Source organism: Propithecus coquereli, unplaced genomic scaffold (assembly GCF_000956105.1).
Source record: "Propithecus coquereli isolate 6110/MARCELLA unplaced genomic scaffold, Pcoq_1.0 Scaffold47, whole genome shotgun sequence".
Classification (NCBI taxonomy): Eukaryota; Metazoa; Chordata; class Mammalia; order Primates; family Indriidae; genus Propithecus; species Propithecus coquereli.
The window spans coordinates 5,070,840-5,083,224 of record NW_012150507.1 but is presented as its reverse complement, the minus strand read 5'-3'; the positions used below and the strand labels follow the sequence as shown (position 1 = coordinate 5,083,224).

Sequence of the window (12,385 nt, the reverse complement as noted above, 5' to 3'; positions counted from 1 at the left end):
TTATTGCAAGAGCTCCCCCTTTCACTTTACACCTGCCACAAGGGCCTGTGCATCTGAAGTGTGAGACTGACCTTGTCAACTACCTGTTTGATCGTCCATGATGTTTCCTCCATCACCTCCAACGGCAGCTGTCAACCCAGCACATCAAAAACACATGAAGAGCTTTTCAAAGAACACCAATGTCTAGGCGGCACAGACATTCTGATTCAACAGGTCCAGAGGGCAGCCCGATTTTCTGCTATAACCACTCCACAGCTGATCTGAGAGGCAGCCAAGGCCGAGCCCCATATGGTTCCCTCAGCTCAGAGTGCCCTTCCCCCACTCTGCCTGCCTGGCAAACTTCCAATTGTTTTCAAACCTCTTCTTAGACTGAGACAGGCAGAATCTGCCCTGAACCCTCCCATCCATTCCTTATAATTACTCCCTCCTCTGTCCTATGTCACATGATGGCACGTGTCCATGACTGTGTGTCACACTATATGGTGACAGTCTCCGTCATTGATCTAAGCACTGGGTGCCTGGCTTATGAACTATTACATGCTTATTAAAGCTATCCTAAAGCATCTTTAAGACCAAGAGTGTACTTTCCACCTTCGCTCCTCCAAAAGTCAAACCATGACCATCTTTCAAGGGGAAAACCAACTGCTACCCACCCAAGCCAACACAAATGGAAAACTACTCTCCATCCTCTGCACTCTCTTACTCTCAGCACTTAGTTAAATCTACTTTTATTTCAGTTCTCTGTGCACACATCCTACCTCCCTCATGGAACTGAGCCTTCCATGAGGGCAGGTACCTACTGCTCAACATCTAAGCTCAGTGCTCCAGGTACCCACGTCAGTCAGCATTGATTTGAATGTGAATGTTCTCTCTTTGGATGCCGTGCATTGAATTAAGCAAAAGGGACTCCTGTGAATGTATTATAATTAAAGCTTACCAAAGAGGAGAGTGTGTATATATGTGTGTGCATGTAAGTTAAAAAACCAAGAATTAATATAAAGTGAAATCACGAGGAATATAATATTAATTCTCTGGCACCTAAGATAGAGTTTTAAAACTTCCCTTTCTCTCCCCAGTGAATTTTGAAAGTCATTTTATGGATACCTAAGACTTTTAAATCACTCACATGTTAATAAATGGCTTCATCCATAAAACACATCCAGATCCTATCTTTATTTCCTGTACACTTTTAAACTCTGTTATTCATCATCATATAAATGAAAAAAACAAAAACATTTTATAAATCGCAGAAGACATCTATCTCAAAATCAACCAAGAAATAGTTAGAAGAAGAGTGCCTACTTCATTAATTCAACAAGCATTCATTAAGTACTTACTATGCATCTGTAAAATGGTACAGCTATATAATAAAAGAACATAAAAACATGACCACACTAACAAGTGAGCACTGCATACGATGATTACTCACAAAAAGACCAGTCTCTGAATGGGACACTCCAAGAAAGGGGAGTAGAGCTAAAGCTTGACTGTGCTTGTGTTGGGGTGGGGAAGACCTGGAATGGAATACGGGAGCCAAATCCATCTAAAAGGATAAAACTAAAATCCTGATTACCCATCTCCACGCCTGTTCTAGCAATTCTTATTGTTGATCAGGTTAAAAACCGTGGTGTCACCCTGGATGACTCCTCTTTCTCTCACATGCCACATTCCATGCCTCGGGAAAACCTGCTGATTCTATCTCTAAAATGTATCCAGAGTGGGACCCCTCACCCATGATCTCCATCCTGGTCCACGCCAGGAGCATCTCTCACCTGGATTACTGGAGAAGTCTCTGGCTGGCTCCCTGCTCCTATCTTTGACACCCCTTCAATTCTATTCTCAACACAACAGGAATAAGTCTGTTAAAATGTCCAGTTGGATGTCATCCCCTGGCTCAAAACTCTGCAATTGTTTCCATCTGACTTATGCTTTTATTCCAAGTGGCCTGCAAAGCCTTACAAATCAGACCTTCTCGACCTCATCTCCTACTAGGATCTTCTTAGCTCCAACCACCTGGACTCCTTGCTGTTCCTCTACCTGCCTGGCACATGCCCACCCCAGGGCCTTTGCTTTAGCTGTACCCTCCGCCTGGAAAGCTCTCCCCTCATATGCCTGCATGGATAACTCTCTCACCTCCTGCAGGTCTCTGCTTGCAACTCATGTTCTCAATGACACCTACTTGTCCATCCTTTTTAACACTTCATCCTGCCTCCCTTGCCCTCTTTCCCTGCTCTACTTTTTTCTCCTACTGCATACTACATTCCAACATACGTTATAATTTACTTCCTGTGTTTGTTTTTCATTGTGTGTCTCCACCTTGCTAAATGTGAGCTCCACAAGGGCGGTGATGTTGTTTTGGTCACTGATGCAACCCTAGCATCATTAATAGTGCCTGGACGATGATGAGCACGTAAATATTTGCTGAATAAATTCAGGGGTAGCTTTTAGAAGGTCCTATAAATAAATCTAATGATTTTAGCTCCCCTCCCTAATCAATGTCTTCTTACCTGCTAAGTAATACACATAATTTTTTTTTATATATATATATTTTTAGTTGTCCAGATCATTTCTTTCTATTTTTTAGTAGAGACGGGGTCTCGCTCTTGCTCAGGCTGGTCTCGAACTCCTGACCTTGAGCGATCCACCTGCCTCGGCCTCCCAGAGTGCTAGGATTACAGGCGTGAGCCACCACGCCCGGCCTACATATAATTTCTTTAGCAGAAGAGGGAAGTCAAATCAGTGAGAGATAAAAAATTCTAAGAAAACAGACAGAAATGACATGTGGACTAAAACTCATTCACACTGAAGTTTAATCAAACTATAAAAATAAAATCAACATCAGATTGTTTCCACTTTTCGAGAGAAGACAGTTTTAAACACTCAAAATGACGTCTGTTTTGCAGGACCAAAAAACCATTACAATGTATCTCTTTGGTGGTCCTATTAATAACATCCCTTATTAGCATCAGAGAGAAGCTGTTTCGGCTGTCCACCACTCTGCAGCTTCAGAACACAGGGAGCGCTCACCAGCAGGGAGGAGGGCAAGTATGAATGACTTTCACATTTGATACACCTGGTGGCGTAATCCCACCATGAATATTTGCTGATACGAACTAAATGTGCATAAATGTTCTTCCACATCAATTGATAAAGGATATTCATGCTCCCAGATTACAAAGTCACATAAGCAAATAGAACACTATTAAAACCAGCCTGAAACAATGTCTAAATGTTTACCACATACTTAAGAGTATTTTATTTTCAAAACAGAACTGATGTTATTAAAAAAAAAAACAAAAAACAGTCAACCAACAAAATGGTACTTAGGAAATCATGAACCTTGTATTTACAGATGAGGGAACTGAAGCTCAGAAATGTTAAAGTGATTTCTGCCAGAACACAAATAATGCAGGGGGAGCGGGGGAGGCGCTGGCAGGAAACAACTTACATACACTCTTACATGAACAACAAACTAGTGACTCCAAACAAGATCCACATTTATCCCTCTGTTAACCATTACTTCTAGTGGGCAATACAGGACAACCTGATTAAAATATATATTTAATAGCCAGACTGAAGGTTCCTTGGGCTTTTGTACTTGTGCCTGCAATTGAGGTAGTCATAGGCTGCCAGGAGGGATAAGATAACTGGAACTATCTTTAAAGGAGAGTGCCTCCCCTTTTATAAGCACCTTTCAGCCAGGCACAGAGACTCATGCCCGTACTTGCAGCAATTTGGGAGGCTGGGGCAGGAGGATCACTTTAGGCCAAGGTTTGAGACTCCCTGGGAAACACGGCGAGACTGCATCTCTACAAAAAAATAAATTACAGCACCTTTCTACTTTTCAAAATTAAACATTTAGTGAGTAGCTACAATGAACCATAATATTTCATTCTTATGTAAGGAAGTGCTCTCACTTGGCCAAAGAGAGCACTGAGAGTCAGAGAGGTTAAAATAACTTGTCCAAAGCTCCCCCACACCCATGCACTGACCCCCTACAGCCCACACTGGTCCACAGACAGGCCTGCTCCCACAGCAATGAGACTCTGCATATGTGACTTCTTGGCTTGGCAAGCAGCTCCTTCATTGGCATGGCCAACTCAGCTCCCTCTCCCTGGCACAGCGTTGGGGAGCTTTCTCCAGAGGTGGACTGGCCCATCCTCCAGCTCTCAGCAATGTGGCACTCAGCACTGCCCCAGCTGGTTCGTTGAGCTGTCTCTATCACTAGTCCAAGAACTCACTGAGGCTCAAACGGAGTCTAATCCATCCACCGGTGGAGCAGCCAGATTCCAGACTGTGTGGGATGTCAAATGGTACAGGTGTGTCTTCTGGATATAATCTCATCAAACAGGGCTAAGCACTGCTGTGTCATTTTATTCGTGATAGTCATTTAGTTAACATCATCATGGAGCTTCAAAACAAAACTTGATTTTTTTTTTCTTTTGAGTCTCCTGCTGTTGTTGCCCAGCCTGGAGTGCAGTGGCCTGATCGTAACTCACGGCAGCCTCAGACTTCTGGACTCAAGTGTCCTCCTGCCTCAGCCTTCCGAGTAGCTGGGACTATAGGCACGTGCCACCTGTCCAGCTTATTTTTTTAAAAAAAATTTAGTAGAGATGGGGTCTCCCTATGTTGCTCAGGCTGGTCTCTAACTCCTAGGCTCAAGCAATACTCCTGACTCAGCCTCCCAAAGTGCTGAGATTACAGGCACAAGCCAATGTGTCCAGCCCAAACTTGATATTTAAACGCTGATTTAAAAATACTTAGAGACAATACAACAATAAGTTTTTATTCAGCCTAAAGAAAAGAAACACAGTTTAAGGGAAGTGTCATCTTTGTAAGTGAATCACAGAACTTCTCAGTTGTCTGGGTTCCACCATCATGCTTGGAAATCATAAGATGACCAGACCAGATGACATTTCTGAATAAAGAGGAAAGCTCAATTGAGCCCACAGGCTCCAAGAGTTACTGGGAGAACGTGGGTGGGAGGGTAGGGCCTCTGCTCCTTTCAGCTCTGCTGCGGTCAGTGTAGCAGAGTGGGCTTGGGCTTCCCAGAGCGATTATGAGGAAGGCTTCATGGCTCAAAAAGATGTCTGAGAAACCACTGACAGGGTAACGTAAGCCGTGTCCCCACCTAGCTTCATACCCAAGACTGTCCTTGGCCAATTACATTTACATTTTAGCTAAGGAACTGAGTCATCTATTTCAAAAGCCCCAAAGGTTACCTTATTTTCACTAAAAAAATACAAACTGGGGCAAAGAGTGAGGCTAGAAATAAAGTCTCTAGAAAATAGCTGGGGGTGGAGCGTAGGGGAGAGGAGAAATGGGTTTGACAAAGACCGGGCTAAAACAGAAAGGACGAATGACTCAAGCATTACAAAAAACGATCCATGTAACTTAAAACATTTGTACCCCCTTAGTATTTTGAAATTAAAAAAAAAAAAGAAACTCAAATGAATGTTTCCCAATTATTCAGATAGTACTTGATTCTAGTGGAGAAGAAACTAAGAGTGTATGATGTCATTTGAAAGCCATAAAACCAATTCGTCTGTGAGGCTCACAAGAAAAAAAAAAAAGGATGAATGGCCTCAATTTCTAGCCCAGAGGTTTCAAAATAAGGATGAATTTACAAACAGCCCAGCTTCTTAGAGCTTTTCAGTCTTTCTGGCACCACCCTCTCAGGGCTATTTTTAGCCCCGGGCGTAGACGGAGCAGACAGGGAAGGTCTCGGTGCAGCCCAGCCTTACCTATCTTGCCCTGCCCGGACTCCAGCTATCTTTAATTAATGTCTGGGGGACATCAGGCCAACCCTACTAGTGGTAAAAGGAAGCACAATGGTGAAATTCTACCCAGCAAGACTGACAGGCCCACTACTGGTGTACCATTCCTGAGGTCCTGGGGCTATTCTTTATTGAAAAGCAGCCTCCATCTGGAACATTTAGAGAGCAATTAAGTAGATTCAGCATATTCAAGAGTACAGAAAACAGGACTGCCTGTTTGTTTATCTAGTTCTGCCTCCCTGCTTCACACAGCTCAAACTAGGTTTAACCAACAAATCAATTTAACATGATTTTATACCTTTTCTTTGCAATAAAGGAATTTCACTGTAAGTAACTTCCTCCAACTATCTAGTCCATGTTCATAAACAAAGATGAAACCAACATGTCTCATAATCTAACTCTTACATTCTTTCCTTTTTGCAATAGCCCCCAAGAGATAAGCCTAAAGCTTTTAAACCACAACTTGCTGCCAATCCAGATTTAGCTTTATTAAGTATTAAGACAAATCATATCTTTGGAAACAAAACTGAATAGCTAAGAAACCGATAATAAAATATATTCTAAATACTACCAAACTCACCAACATCAGCATACTGAAGGTAGCAATGATAAAGAGAAGATAAAATGCTGTCATTTCAGGGAAAGAAAATCAAGACCACAGGGGTTACACATCGTGATAACCATGCACTGCCTATGCCTATGAACAAAGAATTGAAGGGACTCCTGCTAGGTCAAAGCAAAACGCAAATAAAATTCAAACAGATTCTGAATTCCCATCTAAGGTACTTCAGACTACAGCAAACTGCCTTCTCCCTTTGCTCAACTCCATTAACCTAAATAGGTCTGTTTATTTAAGACTCCATTAGTTGATGAAAAAATTAAAATTCTACAATTCTCTTTTAGCTGAAGGAACCATATGGCTTTCTTCACTTTTGCAGGAAGTACTTACACTAAAACCATTATTAGTCTGAGCAATGATTTCAGCATTGACTATAGTCAGAAAAATGCCAGCCCACTACATGTAAGAGTATTTGAGTTTTCCACCCTCATTCTGTATTTAGGCCCTCAGCAGGGTGGCCTCAGACATCCACCAAGAGACCACTGTGTTTTCTGAATGGACGGAAGAAGATAGGCTGTAAGCAGATGCCCACTCCACTGAAACGTTAGTCATGGCTGAATGCCTGGGAAGTTCTATAAGGAGGGATATAGCAGGAGCTGCTTCCCTTTCCAGGTTTTATTAAGCCAATATGGGAAGGAGGAGATGCCATGAGACGACTAAGTAAAAAGGAAACTATTAAGAAAGTACATTAAAAGATAACTAATTTGCTGAAGAAACTTATGACAAGGTTGATAGCTAAACTACAGCCAATTGTCTAACACAGCGCTGTCCAATAGAACTTTCAGCAATGATGGAAAAGTTCCATACGTCTGTTGTCCAATAGGGCAGCCACTAGCTACTAAGCACTTGAAATACGGCTAGTGTAACTGAGGCAATGAATCTTTAATTCTATTTTATTTTAAAATGAAATAGCCACTTGTGGCTCATGGATACACCATCAAATACCACAGGTCTAGAACACTTCAAAAGGTGACTGACCACAGCAGTCTTCTGGATAAGAAAAAAGCTCAGAGAAGCCTGATATTGCTTTCCTTTCCCCCAAGAATTGAGACAAAAAAAAAAGTCTAACTCTCCTTCGTAACTTCTTTAAATTACACTTTCTACTCATGGTCTATCTCAACTCAATGTGGACCTTCTAATATATGATTAGAACATGTAAAACTTCAAAGCAGTGAAACTGCTTTTCTCTTACACAATGAGAACTCACGAAGTGAAATAATCAGTTTGAACTTTTTTTGAATTCTCACATTTCTCTCTAAAGTTGAAATATAAACTCTAGAACAAATACAACAAAAGATCGGTTAAACTGCTTAAGATTTTTATTTGTCTTTTGTTGTTGTTGTTCCCTTCTCAAAAGTCATGGCTTTGAGAACTTGCAGGAAAAAAAAACAAAACAAAACAAAACCAGTATACAAAATCCCCAAGTGCTCAGACTGAAAAAGACTCATTCCAATAGCAACTGCGTAGTTAAGGTAGGGGTACAGGAGAGTTACGCTGCTCTTTACAATCACAAGTCCTGAATATGCTCAAAAAGCTTATGATGTTTGTCTCTCTGTACTTCTAAAAATTGCCAACACCTAGCATCCTTGATAAATACTGGCTGTAAGCAAATGCTTTTAGCCTCAAGTATTGTGTACTGTCTCTTTAAATGGCAGTACATTCTAAAGACATGTCATCTAGGGACATAGGCTCACTGTACATTACACACCAAGGTTACAGTAGAAACAAACTATATTGAGTATCAACCGGTGTTCTTTCCGAAGTTCCTAGAGATTATGTTTAGTGCCCTTGAATCTGTTTAAGCCAATCAAATGATACTGGTTTTAGTGAAGGAGGTTTTTCAAATCCCAAGCAACAGCAAACAATTCCAGTTCTAAGATTAAAAAAAATAAACTAGGTGGTTTAATAGACTAAGTAAACTACCGGAGTAAACTCAAAATAGACCTTAGGACAAACGCTGTACCTTTTCTAATACATAATTTCAACAGCAGAGCACTGGACAAAGGCTGAATGCATGGCCTGAATGACAGTAAAACCAGTGGATGAACTGATACCAACCTCGAGCAGACAGACACCTGCAGCCCAGTGCAGGTGTCCAGGTGTCTGTACTTGGTTACGCTGTTTCAACTACTTACCTGCAATTTGCATAAACTCACAGAAATTTATAAAAAAGGCAGCCAGCGTGGGTCCAGAATTAAGTAACAAAACGGAATTTAAATGTTAAGGTCCTGCATTAAAGGCTCAAAAAGTTCCACCAATACCAGCCAAAAAAATCAAAGATTCATAATAATTTACGCAACAAAGGCACAGGGAATGCAGATGCAGGTTCAATAGAAGCCAATGACAATGTGATTGCTCAAAAAGCTAATTCAATCTTAGACTGCATTTACAAATTGTAAATTACCAAGAAAGTTACTATTCTCTATTAAAATTAGTACTGATGTTCAGAGTACTGCATTTTGGCAGCAGCAACAACATATTCCAGGCATTTGACCTCCCACTGCCCCTGCCATGGTAAGAGTCGGGTTAGTCCATGGAAGGGGAAGGAGAGAAACAGAGGAAGTGAGACTGCTGTCTCCAAATGTCTGCAGGCCTGACACACTGATCAGGAATAGATTTTGTGCAGTTCGAGAGAACAGAAAGACAATCAAAAGAGGTAAATTCAAATTCGATACAAGAAAGGACACGTCAAAGATCAGGGTTGTTAATGAATGGCCTGGCCCACTTGGGAAGGCAGTGAGCACCTCATCATCTAAAGGCCAGAATTGATGATCCAAGTAGGTTTCCCCCAGGCAGGAAGTAAGATTAGATGACTCGCTCTGCCCACTCTCCCCAATACTTTCACAGGCAAGACCACCTCCCTAACTCCGACACCTCTCCATTCTCTCAGTCAACACATGACATGAGAATGCACATTAGTGTGTAATGTTATGACAGACATTACTGCTATATTTTATTAAAAAATAATAATATGCAAATTCCACTGCTTTAACAAAAGTTGGAGACAATAACTACTTATAAAACTCTAACTGGATACCTAACTCGCTCTTATGCCAGCAACATTGCTCTCTTACAATACTCATATTCTATGCATTCTATGTAGTTTCCCTACATAATTTCCCTAATATTCTTAGTTTCAGTTGGCTAATAGATTCCAAACTCAAACTAACTAAGCTTTTCCCGAAATTACAGTGAGGTTTTTACCTTCTTTTACAAAGGTTGCAAGCAAGAAACCTATGCGGAAAGTTGTTAAACTGCCCCAATTCAGAGAACAGATCCTAATTCCTCTCCCAGAGCAGGAACTGAGGTGTGGAGAGTGCAAGTGAACTCACCTTTATTTGCAGACATCCATTCTTCCCCCAAATTTCCTCATTTTCTGAAACCCATCGCTAAGACACTGCAGAGTCAAATGGATGTCTGACATGGTTTGGGTCGTCACTTTCTAATTCTACCCCAGTCACAAGATGACAGATCTGAGCAGCTCATTACTCAACTATTCAAACTCTAAAATGATAACACCGTCAAAAAAAAGTACTCCCAGAACCTATTCTGAAGAGTACTCACTCCCTGAGTGGAAGATACTCTAAGGAGGAAGCTGCCTGACAATCCACCTACACTCTAGGAAGCGACCTAGCCTAGCCATCCCACCCCTGCTGGCTTCCCAACTTGAAAACTAAGAGTCAGAAACTGACAGAGGTACTACTGTCACAGTCATCCCTTTCAACCTGAACAACACATTCCGTAGCATCTGCTCTAAAGGCCAGGCTTTACCTTTCTGAACGTGGATGATGTCCGGGAAGTTGGCCAGGTGCCCCTGATACAGCGCTAACAGGTCCATGACGGGGTCCAGGTCCTGCCTGGGCTGCTCCGCGAAGAGCTCGCCGATGGCGTCGTAGGCATCCCCGGTGAAGGCGATGGCCTGGTTCAGGCCCACCGAGAAGGCCTGCTGGTCCAGCTCAAAGGCCTGGCTGAGGCCGCGGAAGGACTGGCCCACCTTCTGATACTCCTTCTTGAAGCCCGTCACCTGCTTGCGCGCGAACTCGTTGGCCGTGTGGTTGAGCTGCAGCGCGCTGTCGTCCATCTTCTTGGTGAAGCTCTTGAAGCCGTCGATCTTGCTCTCCACCTCCTGCAGGTCGAGGGCGGCAGCGGGGGGCGTGCTCAGCGTCAGGAAGAAGTTGGCGCCCACCATCTCGTCCTTCTCCGCCTTTCTCTTGCCCTGTTTCCAGGCCTTCTCGTCGGTGCTGCTGGGGCACGTCAGGAAGTGCTGGAAGACATCGCACTGTGCCAGCACCGGGTGGCTGGCCATGTGGTTCATCCACCAGATCAAGCCCTTCCTGCGCTTGGAGATGAAGTCCTCCTCGAAGCGGCCGGTGGCCTGCTTCTCGGGCAGGTGGGGCACCGAGATGACCGGGAACTTCTCGGCCAGGCGCGCGTACAGCCAGTCGAAGTGCTTGTAGCGCCGGTGCACCGGCACCTGCGTGTGCGTGGGCACCAGCTTGTAGGAGATGTAGCTCTTCATGCCCTTGAACTTGGTCTGCTTGGTGGGGTCGTCGATGGTGCACTGGAAGGGGTAGGGATTCTCCTGCCACTCGGGGCCGTAGGGCCCCAGCACCACGCACAGCTTGTCCCCATCCTTCACGAAGCCCGACGCCTCGCCGAGCACGAAGGCCTCTCCGCCGGACTTGACGAAGGTGGAGAAGCGGTTGAGGTTGCGGCTCACGGTGGCGGAGCTCTTGGCCCCCGACGGGTGGTGCTGCGGGGGCGCCGAGCCGCCGCGGGAGCCCAGCGACAGATCCGAGCGCGTGGACAGGCGGTAGCGGCCGGCCGCGCCCGCCGACGAAGAGCCGTCGAAGTCCGGGTACGCGCCGCTGCCCAGCGCGCCGGGCTCGTCCGCCACCGTGGAGCTGTCGTCCCACTCGTCATCCCAGTCATCGTCGCTGCCCTGGCTGGCCTGGTAGCCGCCGTAGAGCTGCTGCGGCGACGGCTGCAGGGCGCCCCCGCCGTACGGGAAGCCCGCGCCCGGCGGCTGGAAGGTGCTCGGCGGCGGCGCCTGCTGCGGTTGCAGCAGCGGCTGGAAGGCGTCGGGCGGCGGCTTGAAGGAGGCGGGCGGCGCGGCGGGCAGGGGCTCGAAGCCGCCGGGCGGCACGTTGGCGTAGCGAGCCGGGGCGCCTGGGCCGCTGTCGCCGGCCGGGCCGGGCTCGGGGGCGCGGATCACCTGCACGTACGAGGCCGGGAAGAGGCCGCGGTCGCCGCGGCTGTTGATTCCCTCGAGCCAGCCCTCGATGTCCTGCTCGCTGCACAGGCTTAGCACCTCATGCTCCCGCAGCGAGATCTCGCCGGGGTTCTCCGACCTGAAGTCGTACAGCGCCCGGGCGCGCAGCGCCATGGTCCCGGCGCCCCGGGACGTGCTCAGCGTCCCAGAGCCGGGGCCCGCCCGAGGGACCCGCGGTGCTGCCCGCGCCCTGGCGCGCGGACTGGAGCCCCAAAGGCAGCGCGGACCCCTCCGCCCGGCCCGCCGGTCGCGCCCTCCGCGCCTCTCAGCTCGCAGCGCAGACTGCCGCGCTGGGTCGCCGCCGCCGCCGGCCGGGGGCGGGGCCCGCGGCCTCCCACGTCCCCAGCTGCGCTAATCCACGGCCGAGAGCCGCGTGCCAGACAAGAGCAAGCGATGGCCGAGCCGCCGAGCCTGCCGCCCGGCCTAGCTCCGCGGCCGCCACTGCCCCCTCGTGGCTAGTTCTGCTAAGTGAGGCGCCAGGGTAAGAGTGTCACGGATAAAAGAGGGGGTTTCTATCCAGAAGTGAATTTCTGAGATTTTTTTAGGTTTTTAAGTAAAAAAAGTTTTCTAGAAAGCAAGTGTAGTATTTGCATGCCTAATAAACGTTCCCTCTCTGAGCGTTCAGTGAATGCTCCTAGAATCGCTTAACCCGGGCATGCAATACAGGATTTTGCCATGCATGTTAGCGATTGCGCTGAGGACAGGATGTCTGTGCCA

At 46.1% G+C, this 12,385-nt stretch overlaps 1 protein-coding gene across 1 annotated transcript in view; it reads right to left on the bottom strand.

The window, feature by feature from the left end:
• The window catches only part of SNX18 (sorting nexin 18), a 30,010-nt gene extending 18,069 nt beyond the window's left edge, over positions 1 to 11,941 (bottom strand). Inside the window, exon 1 of the mRNA XM_012655319.1 lies at positions 10,168 to 11,941. Within this exon, the coding sequence (XP_012510773.1) occupies positions 10,168 to 11,782 (1,615 nt within the window). The 5' untranslated portion in view covers positions 11,783 to 11,941. The remainder of the gene's footprint in view (positions 1 to 10,167) is intronic.
• Between the last annotated feature and the right edge of the window lie 444 nt (positions 11,942 to 12,385).